The sequence below is a fragment of the Calidris pugnax genome, unplaced genomic scaffold, assembly GCF_001431845.1.
Source record: "Calidris pugnax isolate Ruff unplaced genomic scaffold, ASM143184v1 scaffold9, whole genome shotgun sequence".
Classification (NCBI taxonomy): domain Eukaryota; kingdom Metazoa; phylum Chordata; class Aves; order Charadriiformes; family Scolopacidae; genus Calidris; species Calidris pugnax.
Window position 1 is genome coordinate 4,586,455 of NW_015090778.1, and position 20,127 is coordinate 4,606,581.

The 20,127-nt window shown below is 60.9% G+C and overlaps 1 protein-coding gene across 1 annotated transcript in view; it reads right to left on the bottom strand.

The window, feature by feature from the left end:
* Positions 1–15,198, bottom strand: part of GRIN2C (glutamate receptor, ionotropic, N-methyl D-aspartate 2C) — a 15,579-nt gene extending 381 nt beyond the window's left edge. Inside the window, exons 1-13 of the mRNA XM_014949952.1 lie at positions 15,001–15,198; positions 10,180–10,603; positions 7,879–8,474; positions 7,301–7,415; positions 6,513–6,724; positions 6,217–6,385; positions 5,704–5,857; positions 4,269–4,394; positions 3,948–4,177; positions 3,576–3,736; positions 2,901–3,088; positions 1,727–1,959; positions 311–1,341 (exon numbers count right to left, since the gene is read on the bottom strand). Coding sequence (XP_014805438.1) covers positions 311–1,341; positions 1,727–1,959; positions 2,901–3,088; positions 3,576–3,736; positions 3,948–4,177; positions 4,269–4,394; positions 5,704–5,857; positions 6,217–6,385; positions 6,513–6,724; positions 7,301–7,415; positions 7,879–8,474; positions 10,180–10,587 — 3,623 coding nt within the window. The 5' untranslated portion in view covers positions 10,588–10,603; positions 15,001–15,198. The remainder of the gene's footprint in view (positions 1–310; positions 1,342–1,726; positions 1,960–2,900; positions 3,089–3,575; positions 3,737–3,947; positions 4,178–4,268; positions 4,395–5,703; positions 5,858–6,216; positions 6,386–6,512; positions 6,725–7,300; positions 7,416–7,878; positions 8,475–10,179; positions 10,604–15,000) is intronic.
* Positions 15,199–20,127: the final 4,929 nt, after the last annotated feature.

Here is a 20,127-nt window from a genome sequence, read left to right on the forward strand (position 1 = left end):
CCCCACGGGCCACCAGCGGGTCCCTCCTCTCCGTCCCCGCCGCCCGCAGCAAGGCCGGCTCCCCGCGCCTCCCGCAATCTCTGCACCCGCTGTCCCACCGCCCCGGCCCCCGACCACAGCCCCCCGGCACCCCGGGGTGCTCACGGGGTGGCGGGGACCCCCGTGAGAGGTGCCCCATGTAGAGGGGCAGGTTGGTGTAGGAGTCCATGCAGGCGTAGTAGGGCGCGCACGCCGCCGGCGCGGTGGCACGGGGGTTTTGCCGGCAAGCCTCCCGGTAGGACGGCAGCCTGACCACGGGCGAGCGGGGTACCAGCCGCCCGGTGGGCCACAGCCGTAAGTGGCCTCAGCTTGGGGGAAGAGGTCTGGCACGTCGGTGCGGGCGGGCAGGCGGGCAGCACCGCAGCGTCGCAGCCCCCCGCCTCGCCGCTTCTCCCCCCGGTCCCCCGGTCCCCTGCCCGAGCTCCCCCGCCGGCTCGGCTTCTCCCGCTCCATCACCGTGGCCTCCGGTCGGGCCGGCTCAACCCCGGCTCTACAAGTCCTGGTGGCTTTGGGGAAGGCTCCACGAGGGCAGGATGGAGGCAGGAAGGGGCTGCTGGCCTCCCGCCTCTTCTCCCCCACTGACAGCAGCTGGGGCAGCGTCCCCGACCCCCCGTGTCCCCCGTCCCCCGGGAGCTGGGGGGTGTTTTGCGGCCGCTCCCCCCGTCCCGCCGGCCGCTTGTGCTCCCGGTAGATGTCCGGTGGTGGGAGGTCCCTGGGGGACGTGGGGGGCGGGAGGGGAGCCCCGATGTGGTTCCCCATCAGTACCTGCTCCCCGATATCCCCCCCCGGGGAGGTCTTCACCAGGAGGTGGGGGAAACCCGGGAGGGCTTCATCCCCCCCGCAGCCACCCCGAAACTTCAGGGGGTGGAGGAGGCGGGGGGGGACGTGCTCGTTTGTCCCTCTCCACTTGTCCTCCCCGGGCAGCCGGGAGTCCACGGGGATGGGCTGGGGCAGCGGCAGCCCCAGGGGAGCACCTTTGGGAGCGTAGGTTCTCCCCAGCCTCTCGGTGGGGACCGTGCTGTAGGAGGGTCCCCGGTGGGCCCCGGTGCTGTTCTGCACCACCAGCTGGGGTGTCCTCAGGGAGAAGGTGGTCTGGAGGCGCTCGCTGTGGCTGCTCCAGTCCTCGATGGTGCGGGTGGCCTGCTCCAGCGAGCCGCCCACGCTGGCCGTCGAGACCATCTCCTTGGCCGCCTGCAGCATCTTCAGCACGTTGGCCTGGGCCGAGCTGGCTGTCACGTCGGGGGTGGGCGCCCGCCCGGGGCTCGCCAGGGTCTGCACCCCACTGAAGCAGCTGTAGATGCCCTGCCGAGAAAAGGAATGGGGGGGACTCACCATCAGCAGGGTCTCTGGGGTCCTGCACCCACATCAAGATGGTGCTGCTGAGGCTGAGATGTTTTAACGGCATCGATGTCCCCTCCCCAGCATCACCAGCACCTCCAGGGTGGGTGACACCATCCTCCCTCACCCCTTTCCCCAAGGATGCTAATATAGATGTGGGTCATTACCAGGGCTGAGCCCTTTCCCCAAAACCTGCCTTTTCTCCCCAACCAAGAACTCACATCAGCACAAACATCTCCAGGACCTCCTGTGCAAGTCAAAGGGACGATGCCCACCACGCCTTGCCCATCCCCACAACACCATGGGAGAACATTTGGGCCCCTCGATAGCCCCCAGCCGCGTCACTCACCCTGCTGATGGCCAGGAGGAAGTCAAGCTTGTGGGATTTGGGGACGGAGTGACGCAGTTTCCAGTAGACAAGGTGCTCCCAGGCAAAAACCAGCAGGCTCAGGCCCATGGCCACCAGCAGCATGTAGAAAACCCCAGCCATGTTGTCGATGTCCAGCTTGCTGCTCATCACCTCGTTTTTCTCGTTCTGGCAGATCCCTGACAGCCAAACTGTCTCCAGTTTCTGGGTCTCACCTGGGGCAGGAGGTGTCAGAGGTGAAAATGGACCCCCCCCAGGCATCATGTCCCCCAGCACTGGCCCTGCCCATGCCCACTCCACTGTGACTGGACAAGGAGAAAGCCACCCCCAAGCCCCCAGAGCTGTTTTCATCTCAGTCCTTGCTGCTGCCCTTGACCTGAGCATCCCACCAGTCGCTTGTCCTTCTCCAAGGCTCTCTCCTCTCTCTGTCCCCCACCCATGTGCCAACCAGCCATCCCCTTCCCAGGCTTCTCCTCCTGACCCTCAGATTTTGTGCGTGGCCGTCTCTGGGATTTTACAACCCGCAGGGAACCCAGAGGGGGTGACCCCCAGCACCCAGCTGGAGAGATGCTGCTGGATTTAATGGCCTGTGAAAGCAGCTGGTGGAGAAGCCCATCGGTGGCATCCTGCGAGGAGCCACGGAGGCTGCACAGCATCTGGGGACCAAAGCCCTGGTCCCTGGGTCCCAACAGGCTGAGGGAGCTGGGGTTGTTCAGCCTGAAGAAGAGGAGGCTCCAGGGAGACCTAATAGCGGCCTTCCAGTACCTGAAGGGAGCCTACAGGAAGGCTGGGGAGAACCTGTTTACAAAGGCCTGCAGTGACAGGACAAGGGGCAATGGCTTCAAGCTGGAGGGGAACAGATTTAGACTGGAGATTAGGAGAGGGTTCTTCACTGGGAGGGTGGTGGAGCACTGGAACAGGTTGCCCAGGGAGGTGGTTGAGGCCCCTTCCTAAGAGACATTCAAGGTGAGGCTCGACGAGGCCCTGGGCAACCTGGTCTAGTTGGGGGTGTCCCTGCTGACTGCAGGGAGGTTGGACTAGATGACCTTTGGAGGTCCCTTCCAGCCTGGGCAATTCTGTGATTCTATGATTTGCCAGGCAGGGGTAGGGGTGAGGATGGGGACGGGGTTAACGAGAAGCTTGTGCAGGCACCCACCATCTCCCAGGAACTGGAGCAGGGCCAGGTCGATGGCTCGCTTCCAACGCGAGTCCTTCTGCAGGGCGATGCCGTAGCCCGTGGTGGCAAACACCTTCCCGCTGCCGATGGTCACCAGCTTGCAGCCCTCGTCCTTGCCCGCCATGTAGTTGAGCACCGCCGCGTCATAGATGAAGGCGTCCAGTTTCCTGCCCCACCAACAGGAAGGAGGGTGAGGTGTGGGGCCAGCAGCCCTTTTTTTGCGGGGGCTGTACCTCTCCACCCCTTTTGGATAGCTTCAGACCATCTGGAGGAAGGTGTGTCCTCTCTGGGGGGTCTCTGCCCCATCTTGGAGAGCTATAACCCCACTTAGGGGGGAAGTACCCAACCGGGGGGGGGGCTGCATCCTATCTGGGGGAGCCATACCCCGACCGAGGGGGCTGCATCCCCTTTAAAGGGACCTGTGTGAAACTGTAACCCATCTGCAGGGGGTTGTACCCCATTTGGGAGGGCCCACACACCATGCAAGGAAGCCACACAGAGCCATACCCCATCTGGGAGAGCTGTACCCAGCCCAGGGAGCCCGTATCTCACTTGTAGGGGGGGGAACTGCACCCCAGTTGAGGAACCCCAACCCCATCTGGGAGGCACTGGACCCCATCCCAGGGAGGTGGAGTTCATCTGAGGGAGCCGTACCCCATTTTGAGGCTGGTGAGGGCGTCCTCCACGGAGCGCTGGTTGTACTTCACCATGTGGGTGTGCATGTCGGGGTAGTTGCTGCGGATGTTCCTCTCAGTGCTGCCGTTGGGGACAGTGCCGAAGCGGAAGGGGGGGTACTGCTCCTGCGGCTTCTGGAACTGGGGAGCCCCAGGGAGTGGCATCACATGGTGTCCACCTTTCTGTCACGTCCCTACCACGTCCCCAGCATGTCCCTTAGCATATTCCCCCTCCCCACAGCCCCACATCCACCCACCCATGCCCAGTGACACTTGGGGACTTCTCCCCACCCCAAAAAAAAAAGATGATTATTTATTTTTTTAGGGATCCCAGCCCAATTGTCAGCCCCACCTTCCTGTCGCTCAGCCCCGACACGGTGTCGATGTACTGCTCCTGGATCATGAAGGCGGCCAGGTTGGCAGTGTAGCTGGCGAGGAAGATGACGGCGAAGAAGGCCCAGATGAGCACCATGATCTTGCTGGTGGTGCCCTTGGGGTTCTCGATGGGCACCGAGTTGTTGAAGACCAGGGCCCACAGCAGCCACACTGACTTGCCGATGGTGAAGGTGGGACCTCCTGGCCCTGCGGGGACAGGGGACAGAGGAGACAGCCATCAGCCTGGCCAGGGACGTGTTCCTCCCCCCCCACCAAGGTCCCACCTTCCCCAACTCACTCTTGCCGCTGGTGAGGTTCTGGTTGTAGCCAACGGGGCTGAAATACTCGAAGATGAAGACGGTGATGGCCACCACGGTGAGGCACATCACAAACATCATGACCCAGACGGCCGGGCTATAGGGCTCTGCAAGGTAAGTGGGACACTGTCAGCCCCCTGGGATACCTCACGGACCCCTGGGGACCCCCGGGAGCCCTCCCCGATGGACAGAGCTCATCCTCTTGAATGTTCCCCCTCTTCAGAGAGGAGACAGGGGCTGGCAGCAACGTGGCCAAGCAGAGCCACAGGGAATCGGGAGGGAAGGGGGATTCTGCGAGATGGGGGCTGCAGCCGTGGTCCCCTGCCTGAACAGAAAATTAGACTTTTATCATCAGGGAGATGATAATGAGATGCTGCCCATCTCCAGGGTCATCAGCAGGAGCATTTCCCATGGGATCTGGGGTTGTCCCCCGTGATGGCTCTGGTAGCAGGCACAGGGACCAGCCCCCCTGGTCCCACTCAGCCTCTGGGAGAGCCCCTGGGATCTGGGGGTGGGCGATGAGCCCCCGCCTGCCTGGGATGAGCTGGGACAGGGCTGCAGGAGCAGTGGGGATGCATCTGAGCCCTCAACATGCGGCCGCCGAGGTCCATTTGTCAGCGCGTCCTTCGCTGTCAGGGAGGAGAGGCCTCCCCTGATGGGGATGCGGCTCATTAGCGCGGGAGGCAGGAGGTGAGGGGACCACAGACCCCAGCCCTGACAAACTGGGGCAGGATGCTCCGACGGTCCCCAGGACTGGTGAAGGTGACCCCCCGCTTTGGGGATAAGTCAGGTCCCACAGCACGGTGGGGGGACAGGAGAGGGAAGAGATGCCCAGGCTGGTGATGTCCCCCCACCCCACGGCATCCCTGGCACCCGCATCCTCCCTGCACATGAGCCCAGCTCCAGCCAAGCTGGGACATCGTCGCTGTGCCCTTGCCGAGAGCCTCCAGCCCTGCTCGAGCTCTCAGGCTGAATTTCGTGACGACCTTGGCCAGTCTCCTCCCGTTCCTGGGCTGCAGCTTTGCTTTTTTCAAACTCATTAAATCAAACTTTTAGCACCGGCGGTTTCCTACCACCGGCTCATCCACAGGCTCTGGTGACGGTGGCAGAGAAGGGGTCCCCAGAGCAGAGCTCAGAGCTGACAAATCCCCACCTTGTCTCGCCCCACGTCCTCCCTCCTCTACACGAGTAATGAAGAGGAGGAACCCACCGATCCCAACCTCCCTCTCCATAATAAAAGGATTATTTAGCCGAGGTGAGGAGGAAGCTCCAAAGCTGGCAGCAAAATCTCCTTCCCTTATTACTTAGGCTTTTTTTTTTTTCTTAAAAGTTATTAAAACTGAATAATATTTCTAATTCTCATTTGTCAGAGGCACGGGATGAGCCTCCAGCCGGACGGAGGGACACATGGCTCACCCAGGAAGGCGGAGGGGGAAACGGTGCCGTTGCTCCTGGCCACCATGACGCTGATGCCCGTCTCCACGAAGGGGACGGAGAAATCCACGATCTCAGAGCGCTCCTCGTTGATGGTGAGGGAGCCGATGGCCATGTCTGCCCGCTTGTAGTACACCTGGGGAAGGGGTAGATGATCTTGGCATGGGCAAGTGGATGGGCAGAGGGGCCCAGACCACTTCCCCACACATTTCTCCATCTCCTGCATTTCCAACCTTAACTTATGTCTTTTCTTTGTAATATTAGCTTCTTAAATGACCAGTGACACCAACACAGCAGCTGTGGGTTCATAAACATTCAGCTGATTTCCCTGCTTGTTCTCCTCCACCAAACCTGGTCCATAAGCACCATGATTTACAATTACACCTCCCCGCTCCTTGTGCCAAGCTGTCCCCTGCCCAGGGACGAGTCCCACCACAGACACCCCCGATCCTGTCTCTGCAGGGAAGCCCCATGCCAAGGCATGCCCACCCCTACCTCACCAATCATGCCGTTCCAGACCCCACGGACGATCTTGCCATGTTTGCCATTGGTCACCAGGTAGAGGTCATAGGAGAACTTCACCGCCTTGGCCAGCTTCTTCAGGATGTCGATGCAGAAGCCCTTGCAGCACAGTTTGGTGTAGGGGTCCACGAGGCCATCGCCACTGAAACCATACCAGAAAAAATGGGTTGGTCCAACCAAAGGTTCTCTGAGCTACCCCAGTGCCTCTGGGACACCATGAGCATGGGGAGCGGTGACCACAGTTGCCGAGCTCCATCCTCACTGCTCACCTCTGGGAGGAGTTGGTTTGCTTGCGGCAGGGCACGGTGTTGCGCACGCAGACCCCAGTGCTGGGGTCCGTGTTCTCCACGATGACGAAGGGTCTCTCCTCCAGTGTGGCCACCGTCAGGTGGCGGTTATCAGCCACGGGCTGCAGGAAGGAGCCGTAGCGGGGCCACACCGGGTACTTCATGTGGATGATGCCCTTCTCCCACTTGCCCACCTGCCCCCAAGAGAAAGCATGCTGTCACCCCAGTGAGGGGCTCTGGGGGTCACACAGGGTCCCACGTTCATCCTCCCCATGCCTTTGGGGCTCATTTCTCCCAGAACATCGTTAGGCTGGAGCTCAGCCATGGTGAGCTCCATCTCAGCATCCCCTTCCCCATGCACCCGCTGACCACAGGGCAAGGTGTTTCCTCCAGGATCCCAAGTACCCAGCTTAAGTGATCACAAACCTAGCCAAACTTCACCCAAAATGCTTTAAAACTGGAAATAAAATGCCTCCACACAGCTCATTTCAGGTCTGGGTGTTTGGCTACCATTCCCCAGAGGTGGGCACCTGCACTTTTGCCTCTTTTGGAACTTTTCAGCCAAACTGCAGGGAAAAAAAAAAACCAGTTCTTGGCAGAGCCTTGGTGAAGACCCACCACACCAACATGGGTACCTTTGGTACCAGCCAAGGGCTTTGCATGGGACAACCTGCCCCAAGATGGGACCCCAGCACGTGTATAGCCCCAGGCTCACCCTACCCAGCCACCTCCCCAGCATGCCTGTCCCGGGGGAGGTCTGGGGGTCCTACCATCTCCCAGAGCCGATGCTGGTTGAGTGAGATCACCACCATGGTGGGCCTGACCAGGTAGCCGCCTTCATTGAAGGAGAAGTCCCTGTGCTCCCACGTCACGTTGAGGAGGTGCCTGGTGGGACACAGCACCTGTGAGCCCCTGGCCATGCAGCCCAGCCCCGTACAGCCCTCCTCCTCCTCCTCAGAATCCAGCTGGGCTGCCACACATCCCACAGAGCTGGGGACCAGCTTTAGCCACTATGCAAGGGGAAGCAGGGAGCTGGAGAAAGCCCTGGCAGCAAGGAAGCACCAAGCATGGACCACTGCAGGGTGGGGAATGCACCCCCTGCAGTCCTGAGGTGCCACGTCTGCACTGCAAAGCAGCCCCCCTCTGAGGTCCTTGTGGGTCCTGAGTCACAGAGAAGCATGGCAAGAGCTGCTCTGGGGACATGCTTCAGGAGAAACCCAGTCAAGAGGCACAGACCACCATCTGCAGCCCACAGCAAACACCATCCCCCCCTGCCTGCCAACTCCATCCTCTCCATTCCCCCATTCCCCCCATTTCACACCCATCCCAGTGGGTCCCCAAGCCTCACCGGTAGAAGCTGGTGTTGGCAGCAGTGACCTTGGCAGGGGCCCAGCAGTCCCGTCCTACCTCCGGGAGGTAGCCGTGGGCCTGGAAGAAGCTGGCTGCTCCCATGGCGATGATGGCCACCCCATCCCGCACCTTCTGCCTCAGGCTCAGCTTCCAGCTCTCCGTCACCACGCTGATGAGGCCGACGGGGAAGGAGGCAGGTGGCACCTCCATGTTGCCCACTGTCAGGCTGGGCACAATCCAGACGTATCCCGGCCCCACAAGGCCGGCTTGCTCTGCCATGGAAAAGAGAAACTCGGCTTCCTCCCTCGAGCAGTAGACAATGAGGACCTGGGCATCGATCTGCCGCAGGAGCCGCTGCGTCCTGGAGCTGCTCCGCTCCTGGCTCATCTCAAAGGTGAGCACCTCCTGCAGCTCCCAGCCAAAGTAGCTGGCGTCCGTGAAGGAGCGGATGACGTCCAAGAAGATATTGTAGCCTGGGTAGAGGCTGGTGATGACGGCGAAGGAGCCCCAGTCGTATTCCTCCAGCACCTTGAAAATCACCTGGATTTGCTGCTCGATGGAGACGCCCAACTGCAGGAAAGCTGATCCAGGCTCCTGTGGGAGGAGAAGGGGTCAGGAGCTGCTCCAGCACCATGCTCCAAGTCTTCTGTGCAAGTCACCTTGGATTTACCACCACGAAGGGTTCGAAGGAGCCATGAACTGGTGTGGCCCATGAGCTGGAGACACCCAAAATGGGACTGATCCACTGGTGGTCTCTGAAGAACCTCAACCCACACAAAGGGTCAGGCCCTACGGCCTCTCCTCCATTTCTCAGCTCGTTGACCAAAATTTCATCCAGTGCTTTCCAAAGTAGACCAATAATTTCTCCTTAAGCCAGGAAAGGGAGGGGAGCAAGAGCTCTGCCGGGCAAGTGATGCCCATCCCAGCTCCGACCTGCTACCTGCTGCCGGAGCCCGTGTGGCTCCTTCCCTCCCACCCCAACTCCCCGGCCATCTGGCCTCTCATTAGCAAATCTTAATTGATCTGATTCTGTCTTAAATGATTCAGCGAATGGCATTTGCAGAAGGTCATGTGCAGGCAGAGGCATTTTGCCACCCAGACCCCCTCCACCTCCAGAGAAACAGTTTTTGCCACGAGGCCAATGGTCTGGCCAGAGACATACTGTTGGAGCCCTTGAACCCACAGGAGGAGGACGCTGAACCTTCACATATCCCACAAGGCCAATGGTCTGGCCAGAGACATACTGTTGGAGCCCTTGAACCCACAGGAGGAGGACGCTGAACCTTCACATAGGTCCCACCACCACCTCAACAGTACCCAACCCTGGCTGCAGAGAAACACCCAGACCACAGCAAAGCCACGGCTATTTTTTAGTCATTTGGGGCTCCAGCTGAGCCCTCTGCACCCACCGCACCCACTGCCACCCACCCACAGCAAGCAGCAGCTCACAGTGGTCCCAGGAGCACCAGTTGGTGTGGGCAGGGCATCCAGAGGGTTTAGACCCCAAAACCTCTGAGCAGCCACGGCACGAAAGCAGTGCCCCAAGGAGAGGCAGGGTCTCCACTGCTGATGCTGCCGTGGGAAGGAGCCAGGCTCCCCTCCAGTGCCCAGGCTGGGGAAGGTGAGACGAGCAGCCAGGAGGAGATAATCCAAATCTCCTCCCTGGCAGGGATGGGAGCATCTCATCAGCCCATCGCTGCCCACCCAGCACCCTCCAGCCCAGCTCCAGCTCTCCTTGCCACCAGCACTTCCCGGCAGGCAGGTGACAATGACAGTGACAGTGACAGCGTCTGACGCTGGAGAGGAGCAGAGAAGCCAAAAATCCTGTTTGAGCCCATGGTGCACTTGAGATGACTGCTGCTGCAGCCGAGTGAGGTCTCTCCATGCTGCCTGCCCGGCCATTTCAGGGCTGCATCCAGCCACAGTAGGCATGGAAGGAGGAGGATGGGGACGTGCCAACCCTGCCACTGCCCTGGCAGTGCCATGACCCTGGCATCCCATAGTGGGCACAGACTGGAGGTGACGGGCAGCAGGACACCAGGGAAGGTCCCTCCATGGGGCACTGAAGTCCCCTGCCATATCCCACTGACAAGGACCCCTCTCTGAAGTCCTCTCCCACGTCCCACCACTCCAGCTGGCCACACTGCCATGGCCACTGCCTATTCCTGACCACGAGCCCCTGCTCTGCAGCTGAACAGCTCCTCTGCCTTCCAGCACTTCACATCCCACCTCTGCCCATCTCTAACAACTCCTATTTTCTCCCACCACCCCTGGAAATAACCCCCAGAGAACGCCTCACCTTTGGGGTCAGGACCACGGCAGACCCCCCGCTGATGCTGATGACGGGGACCTGGGTCTGGGAGGAGATGAAGTCAAGGATCTGGGCCACAGCTTCCGTGCCGACGTTGTCCTCGAAGACGATGCCGTGGATCTTGTGGGTGGCGAGGATGTCGCAGATCTGGGTGAGGAGGGTGCTGGGGTTGGTGTTGTTGACGACGACTGTGATGGGGTGGATCTCCAGGGGCATGTCCAGGAAGCTCTGGGGACTCAGGCGGGAGCGGATGTGCAGCGGGTAGGACGTGCCCCCAAACACCACGGCCACGTTGACCACCGGTTCCTCGGGGCCCGGCAGCAGGAGGTCCGTGAAGGCAGCCGAGCAGCCCAGCACCATCGACAATAGCAGAGCGTGCGCCGGCGCTCTGCCCATGTCCACCGCCGCGTCCCTGCCAGGACGGGACACAACCCCTCGAATCTGAACACCCACCAGGACCCCCCATCCCTCCCCACCACCCCAGGGCAGCACCAGGGTGGGTTGACCCCAGGGGGAGATGAGGACCCTCATCCTTTGGAAGCTGGACATGACCACAGGGCTGTACCCACCACCCCAGGGCATCACCAGGGCAGGTTGACCCCAGGGGGAGATGGGGACCCTCATCCTTTGGAAGCTGGACATGACCACAGGGTTGTACCCACCACCCCAGTGCCATGTCCCTTCTGCCCAGCCACACCAAACACTAACCATTCTCAGCCGGCTCCCCCCTTCCCTCCATTACTCCATCTCCATCCCACCATCACCATTCTCCTCCCAGCCCCATTCTGCCCCTCCACCCCCTCCAAAAACCGTTGCTGCTACAATGCTCCTTATTGTCCCTGCAACCAGGGACAGGGACAGCAGCCTCTCTCCAGAGCTGACAGCCACCCTCAACATTTAGAGCCTTTGTCCTTGAGGGAGGGTTTAGCTCTGCAACCCCCCATGTTGGGATTTTGCAAACCACACGGTCACCAGAGCAGCTGGTCCCCAGCCTGTCCCCTCACCCTGCCCCAGCCACCTTGCTGCTGCTTCCCAAATCCCAACCAAAGCACCCGCCTGGCCCCTTATCTCCAAGTTTCTCCCCCAGACACCATCCTTCAGCTCCCCCCCCACCTTCTCACCTTAACCCCCCCATTGCACATTCCCCTGCTGGTGTCACCCACCCAACTGGGACACCCACCGCGCTGTGTCTCTGCCACCTGCACCCCAAAGCCAGGCTCTGTGTGGGGGGGTGGTTTTGGGCATGTCCCCCCAACACATCCCCAATCTCCCACTGACTGCAGATGCCCTGCAGGGTGACAGTCCCTTGAGGGGGTGGGGGGTGGTAGGGGGCACATGCCCCTGCCCATGGCAATGCACCCCCGAGCTGGAGCTTACCCCATCCTCAGAGCCCACCAGCAAAACCAAACCGTGGCAAGACCCACTGTCTGGGGCATCTGAGCCCCTCCAAGCCCCGTTGCCCCCAGGGCCATCACCCCGGTGCCACACACCAGGCAGTGGGGAGGGGGACAAGCAGGTCTCTGCGGTGGCACCGGCCACACGCCAGCGTCGCTCCATGCAGCAAGATGCCAGCTGGTGCTCAGAAACGTCACTTGCAATTAAAAGCTGCTGTTGCTTAACATGTCCTCGGCACGGCCGGAGGAGCCCCTCGCTGAGTCCCGGATGGTTTTGGGGTCTGGGCTGCCCTGGGGACCTGCACCCCAACACCCCTCCGTGCCGCAGTGATGGATGACCCCTCAGCGCTGCCAGTATGTTGGACTGAAAACGCAGGAAATAAACCCAACAACTGCCATGTTGGACACCCTGCAAGACTGCATAGCACAGATTTGAGCACCAGGGCTGTCCCCTCCAGAGAGATGGGGACACAAGCCCCACATCCCGCTCCCGCACCCCCAGCAGGGCTTGGGCAGGCAACGGGGCACCGACACTCACCGGGCAGCATCTCTCTCAGCCAGATGGATTTTGGCAGGAGATCATCCACCCCAAGCACCCACCATCCCTGTCCGGCTGCATCCCCACCACCACCACCCCGCACGGCAGCCGGCCGGGCTGCAGGAGCCACGACGCCACGCCGATGGCCACAGCCGGGGCTCCTTGGCCGGAGAGGGTGGCGGGTGAGTCATGCCATGCTGGCAGCGTCCCATGCTCCGGCACGGCCAGCCCGGTGGCAGGGCAGCCCGCGCCACCCGCTCCTCACTGCGAATTCCCGAGTATTTTTAGTCCCGTGATAAATAATTCATCGGGAATCCGGCATCAGCTACCCGAGCGGAGAGGAAGGGGAGCAACGCGCCACCCAAAACAAACAGAGCCTCTCTCCCAGCAGCTCTGCCCGTCTAAGCCCTCCTCAAGGACGTTTAAATATACTCCGGGCCCTCGTTGGTGACTGATCGGGTTTGCTCACACCAGCCCTGGCACCTCACCCATCCCGGGCCCTTATCATCCTCTTCCTCAACCCAGCTCTTCGAAGCCTTTTGTCGCACCGAGTGATCCAAGCACGGGCCAGCAAAACCCTCTGGTGACACCAAGTGCTGCTTCCAAAGGGGCTGCTCCACCACCGACTGCAGTTGGGAGCGGGTTGGGGCAAACTGGTTTCCCACTGGAGTGGTGGAAAGCATCCCCGTCCCTCACAGCCGGAGGGTGAGGGCAATGGCAGAAGGAGGAGGTGGGCATGGGCACACCACAGCGGTCGGCCATTGCCGAGAGAAATTGGGGAATGTATTTCCATCCTTCCCAGGAATCCAGCGCTGCCCACCAGAGCCAAGGCGCTTGTCGCAGCCCTTGGTGGCTGCGGAGGAGGACGGAGGGGTCAGGGCCAGCGAGCCCGTGGCTGGCAGGGGCTCCGTGCGTGGGTCGGAGCCAGGGCTGCTCCAAAATGGCCGGATTTGGGATGCGAAGAGCGGCCAGGACCTCCAGCCCAGCCGACTCTGTGCGCTTCCAGCCTGGGTTTTTTTCTAGGAGTGAGCTAGAGGGGTGCGGGAAAATGCGGATTTTGGAGGGGGGGGGGATAAGGGTGGGGAAGGAAAATTGCAGGGAAGTGGTGGAGGCAGAGGAGGACCCAAACCCATCCCTGCACTGCTTCCAGAGCCGGGGCTGCTCGGCACAACACAGCAAAGCCCCCACGGACTTAAAAAAAAAAAAAAATCCACATTTTTCAACCTCTCGTAGGACGCACTGCGGAATTGCTCATTTGGGAAAACGCTTTCCCAAAAGGAGGTCTTCTAGCCAGGCAAAAAGCTGGTGGCCCGGCTGGAGCAGGAGGAAGGTGGCCCCAGCTGGGAGCCCAGGCAGGGCAATGCCACCTCCCCGGGGACCAGAGGGCTCCCATGGAGCTGCTCAGTGACTTTGGCACTTGTTTTTTGTTGCTTTGGGGCAGTTTGGAGCAGGTTAACCCCTTTCCGAGGCACAGTTTCACCTGATCAACCAAACACTCACAGAAACCTCCTGCTAAAGGCACCGATTGAGCCCTTACCTCCCTCCACCTCCTGAAATGTCATTTTAATGCAACAGGGAAAGTTTGCTCCTAATTTTAAACCTCCTTTTTGCCCTCTCTCCATCCCTCCCTCCCCTGCTTCAAGACGGGTAGAGCTCATGCAGATATTTTGACCTCGGGAAAGGGAGAAATAAAATCCCAAAATGCAAAATATCGCTCAAGAAAGAGAAACCTTACCCTCCCAAAAAAAAGTCTGCGAGCCCAAAACCACAGGGAAGGAACAGCCTGCACCAGGGAAGGGGAAATGATGGAAAGGACAGAGCAAACCTGAACCTGGTGGGAGCCATGTGGGGAGGACGGGGGGCACTGGGGAGGACACCGGGTTGTGCCAGAGCTTGTCATTGCCCAGGTGGGGGACATCCTTGTGGAAAAAGGAGACCTCAACAGAGCCCCCCAGAAAAAACAGCAAAACCTCCCTAAAATCAACTCGTCACCATCCCTGTCCCTACACAGGGGGATGACTCGGGAGAGACGCACTGGCAGCCCCCAGCGAGCACCGTCTCCTTTCAACCTTCATCTGCCACCACTCAGCATCACCCTCCTCTTCCTCCTCACCCTCCTCTTCCTCCTCACCCTCCTGTCCCTTGTCTGCACCTCCGGCAGCAACAGTTGCGGGCCAGGGGGCTGCAGGCCGGGGTGATAGTGAGGGCCGTGCACACGTACGCACCAAAACCAGCTTAAAAAGGTCGAATATGGATTAACCAAAAATAAACGCCAAGTGTCCTGCCTGCCGCTGGGTTACGCAAGGTGGCAGGGGGGGAGACAGGGCTGGTGGCACCCAGGGAGGGCTCCTCTCTTTTTCCTGCCTCTCACCCCCCCTCCAAAGAAACCCCCCATCGCAGTTGCCCCAAATGAAGGCTCCTTCCCTTCCCCTGCTCGGGACGGGGAGCTCTCGGGGATGGGGATGCGGGAGGGATGCTGGGGCAGAGGGAAATGGTCAGGGCAACCCCTCAACCCCCCAAAAAACCCCCACCCCATCCCTAAAAGTTCCTGGCGGCGGTGCCGGGGCGGCGGCAGAGCCCGTCGGGTGCCCGGCTGCCCCCCAGCCCGGCCGGTACTTACGGGACCGCCGCTGCTCGGTGCCTACATGCCCCGCGGTTCCGGCGGGGCTGCTCGTCCCACCGGGGGTTTGGCTCTTCCAGAGAGCTCTCGAGGACGGGGATGCGGGAGGGATGCTGGGGCAGAGGGAAATGGTCAGGGCAACCCCTCAACCCTCCCAAAAACCCCCACCCCACCCCTAAAAGTTCCTGGCGGCGGTGCCGGGGCGGCGGCAGAGCCCGTCGGGTGCCCGGCTGCCCCCCAGCCCGGCCGGTACTTACGGGACCGCCGCTGCTCGGTGCCTACATGCCCCGCGGTTCCGGCGGGGCTGCTCGTCCCACCGGGGGTTTGGCTCTTCCCAGCCCTCTCCTCCTCCGGGATAACCTCCGGGGGCGGGATCGGTCCCCGTAGCGGCCGGTGGGGGGGTCCAGCGGCCGCCGTCGGTCCCGGCTCGTCCTTGGAGGCGGCGGTGGCGGCTCTGCAGCGGCGGCTGGAGGCAGGGACGGGAGCGGGGGAAGGAGGGAGCGGGAGCGGAGCGGGTGTGCACGGGGGGGGGCCCGGTGGCAGCAGGTGTCTCGGTGGCCGCCGGGCCCCGGTAGCCATCTCCCCCCGCCCCCCGCTTCCCTCCCCGCAAACCCCGCACCGGGACCGGAGGGGGGGCTGCCCGGGCGGGACGGAGCTCGGCGGCGCTGGGGAGGGCTGCGGGGCTGGCTGGAGGTACGGGGGCGGTGGAAGGACAGGACGTGTGTCCTCCCGCCTCGCCGCAACTTCGGGGCTGGCCGCCAGCCCCGGGGAGGGAGGAGGAGGAGGAGGAGGAGGGGGGAGATGGAGGCGGGCAGCTCTCCCCTACCGAATCCTGCCCGCCTCCCCTTGCACCCGTGGCCGGCCCCGCCGCTGGGGAGGGCAGGGAGCAAGACCCCCTCTTCTTCCCCCCCCACACCTTCCTTCGACCCCTTCCCCAAGAGGGAAAACCCACCGCAAAATGGCACAGTCCTTACAATCCCCCCCCCTCGCCTCCTCCCCGGGGGCACTGCCCGCTCCCCAGCCCCAGAAGAGCTGGAGGGGCTGCAAGCGGCTGCGGTTGGACTCACTACCCTTCAAACACCTTTCCAACCCGTTTTTAACTGGACTGGTGGGGGCTGGCCGGCTGCCCACCCCTGGTGCACCCCCCCTCGGATGGCACAGGGTCCCCCGGGTCCCCGTCGGTCACGGGGAGGAGGGGGGTGACACGGAGCAAAGCCCCCGCAGGCAGCATCCTCCTCCAGCTGTCACCAGGGCCAGTATTAAAGCATCAGCTGATCCCACAGCACTGGTTTAGAGCAAGCCAGACTGGGGGGGGCGAGAGGGGGGACACCCAGCAAGGGAAGGGGGGAGAGATGCACAAGGCCCCTGCTGGGGTCCCATTGCCCCTGGCTGGGTGCCCAGTCTGTCCCAAAACCAGCCTGTGCTCTGCAGCACCGGAGGGACCACGGCGCCTGGCAGGGGCCACAACACAATTCAGGCTCTGCCACGGGGGCAGCTGCTCCAAAATCTCCTCCAAAACCCCCTCTCGGAGCCACCAAAACACCGAGAATCACCCTGAGAGCATCTGCTCACCTCTGCTGCTGCGGGGTGCCAGCAGCACCCGTGCCCAGGCGCTGCCTGCCTGCCTTCCCCAGCTGCAGATGGCTGGCATGGGGACACGGCCACCCAAAAGCAAGGCATTTAGGGCTGTCGGGTGGCTACCACTCCAACCTGGCACCACAGCCACCTGCAACAGCATCCCTGTGGCTGCTGGGGCCTGGAAAGGCCGTTTCCAGAGAGGTTTCAACCTGCCCAAAAAGCTGCTGCCTGTGGTTCGCTGTGAGCTGCAGGACCTCCCCAAACCATCCCCTGGCCCCAAGGCAGCCAGGCCACCTACTGCCTGGGTACTGTGGATGCCCTCGGGGCACTTTGGGATTGCAAAAGATGCCCTAAAAAAACCCCAAAAAAACGGAGGAAAGGGAAAAATGCATTTTTGGGCTTCATTTTAGCAGCTGTAAAAGCAGCACCCTCTCTCTCTGCAGGAGCACTCAGGAGGCTCGGGGTGATGGGCCACCTTGCACCCCTCTCTCTGCAACCTGCTGGCCACATTCGGCTCCCCCAGCCTCATTCTGGCAGCACTGCCCCTCTCTTGCCTAAGGAGAGGAGATGTAAGGGTTAGCAACAGGTCCTCCATGTCCAAATCCTTTTCCCAATCCTTTTCCCAATCCTTTTCCCGGGGCAACAAAAGGATGTCTCTTGGGTTTAACACTGAAAGCTGCAGCAGCTGCATTTAACCCCTTCCATCAGCTTCATGCTCAGTGGGACCAGGGCTGGGGGGACCAGCTTTTGGGGAACCTGGTCCCTTGGGGCTGGTGCAGAAACTCTGAGCCACTTTTGTGCCCTTAGTGTCCCCCCCTCCAGCCCTGGCAGCTCAGGGGCCTCATTTACCCCTCCCGGGACCTGCTGCTCCCTGGGTTGTATCCTTCAGGGGGGTCTTTATTCCCACCTATTTCAGCCCCAGTAATATTTTGTGGGGAAAATGCTTCCCAGCAGAGCTGCCAGCATGCAGGTGGGATGAGGAGGTCAACAGGCACCCTGGGGTACCCCAGGCACCCTGGAGCAATACCTGGCGTCTCCATCACACCCACAACCCTCCAGCATCTCCACCCCGTGGGACATTTAAGCCCCATCACAGCCCAAACCCCATACATGGGATAGACAGACAAACCTAGGTCTGGGGCACAGCTGGGCACAGCTGGAGGGTGTCTGCAGCGGGGACAAGCAGCAGAGGGCAAGGACCCGTGGTGACACACATGCCCAGCCCATCCCAGCCGTGTCTCCTCTCCTGTGGGAGTCAAACCCAGCTAAAGCCCTGGCCAGTGGCTCTCAGTTCAGGCTGCAGAATGAGTGGCTGCACCCAGAGCTTGGCTCCAGGTCTTTGGTTTTCCTGGCAAAGTCCTTCAGTGTCTTAAGTAAAACTCACAACATTTTTTCGGGGGGAAAATGCAGCAACTCTCCGAATTCAACCCCGCTGGTGGGTCTGGGCCACGATGCAGCTTATGGGAGCTGGTCTCTGCAATCATCAAAATAACTTATTTGTGCATTTAAACAACAAAAGCCCTTTTTACATCCAAAAAGTGCCCTGATGGCCACAAAGGTCTGGGTTGAAACAGAAGCACCAATGGCACCCCAGGATGAAGTCCACAACCCCAGATGGTGCAACCTGGATTTTTCCTCCTGGTTGGGAAACCTCTGGCTTCCCCATCCCCTCAGTGCCACCCTCTCTGGGGATGCTGTGACCTCTTTGTCCAGCTTTCTAATCTGGGTAGGAATAACAGGCATGAAACTGCCTTCTTCCTTCTCCTTCACACCACTGGGGTGGTTCTGCAGCCCAGGACCCTCAGTGTCCCAGCAGGTCCCTCACCCACAGTGCAGCCTGGAGAAGAGGGAGCTCAAATGGCTTCTCCATCACCCCGTTACCTTTCTCTGGCATCTTTTCTTGCAGAAGGCTCTGAAAGCAGGTTGATAAACACAAGGTGCCGTGCTCCAACCACCCTCGGTGTGCAGCCACCTCCTGCAGTGAAGACCCTGGGGTGGGTGAGTGAGGGGGATGCAGGAGGACCATGTCAGGAGGACCGTGTCAGACCAGCTCTGTGCTAAGCCATCCAGGCCAGCGCTGGTGCCGGAGAAGCACCTTGGGCTCCACACAGGCTCCTTGCATCCCATCACAACCCCACTGGGTCCCAAACTGGAGTAAAGCCCAGCACAGGGCATCCTACTCCAGCCCTGTCTGTTCTGGCTCCCCAAGCCCTGCAGAGACAATTGGAGCCCATCAACTCCCAGCACAGCCCTGCACCCAAGCCCCCACCCACAGCATCCACCCCCTTCAAGCCACTGTCTTAAATATCTCCAGTTCTGCGGGGCAAGCCCCTAATGTCAGCCTCTTATTTGTGAGAGAAACTCTGCCAAAACTTTTTAACCTGAGCGCATCCTAAACCAGGACTTTGGGGAGGAGAGGACCTGGGTCTTTGCCCTGCCAGCACAAAGCCAGCGCTGGCCCCAGAAGGGCAGGGTGGTGGCTGCTGCATCCCACTAATGGCATCCGATGTCAGACAGGGCAAACACAGCACCGTACCCACAGCTCTCCCTGCCACAGCCAAGCCTTGCTTGGTGGCTGCATCCCACTAATGGCATCCGATGTCAGACAGGGCAAACACAGCACCGTACCCACAGCTCTCCCTGCCACAGCCAAGCCTTGCAGGTGACACTTGTGACACAGGCCAGAGGTTTAGCCCTGGACCTGCACCCACCCTGGACCTGCAGCCATCACAGACCTATCTATTGGCTGAAACCCCCCCCTTCCCCAAAAATCTGGCTGAAAAACAAGAAGGTCTGAGCCCAGCCATTCCTACACCTGAGTACTCACCTCACCCTGTCCCAAGAAAATAAGGGTGAAGAACACCTTTCTCCTGTGGTCCTGCCTTCCCATGGGGGCTCCCAGGGCCACCCCCAGGACCATGCCCACCTCCCCTGTCTGCTCTGTCCCATGAGGGTATTCAGGGCTTTGGTGCTTAAGTACCCACACTGCTGGTGTCACCGACCCCAGCAGTGACAAAAGCCATTGAGGCAGAGCAAGGAGAAAGGTGGGAGAGAGGCCACGGGGATGGGGCTGTGCCCGGTGCACACACGGGCACCCATCTGGCACAGCTCCGCTCCGCTGCCACCCCGTCCCACCCTCACTGCCATTAAGAGAGCTAAAATAAACAGGGATGGTTTCACCCCCGCGGGGATAATTCCTCCTCCTGGGGCGGCGTGTGCCTGCTGGGCTGCCCCGCAGGTTGGGGATGAGGCAGCCAAAGCCAGCAGGTTGGAAATGGAAATTTCCCAGGAAGGGAGGAAATCGCTTCTTTCTGGGGCGTAACCAGCCCTCACCCTCCAACAACTTTATTTGCTGCTGTCGTGTCCCTAAATAGCTCCTCCAAGCAGCTGCTGGGAGTTTACATCTCCTTCACCTCTGCTCCCCTCCCAGCCTCGGGAAATGGGCTCGCGCAGCCCCGATTTCCAAAGAAATTCACCCCAAGCAAAGGTGGCCTCGTGCAGCCATCCTGCAGCCCCCGCAGGACCCCTGTGGCCCTGCTGCCTGCCCCAGCACAGCCCTCCCACCACGGGCAGGACTTTGGGGAGTGCAGAGCCCCGGGAAGGCTGGGTTGAGTAGAAACCACCAGGTCTGGTGGGTTTGGAGCCAAGGATGCACTTGGGATCCTTTTGGAGAAAGGGTGATGTTGTGCCAGGAGGGAACGGTTCCCTGGGCACAGCGGGGCTGGCAACCTGCTCCAGTGACTCCAGAGGTTGGTAACCCTCATCCCAACCTATTCACCATCCTGGGGATGGATGGGGAGAGAAGA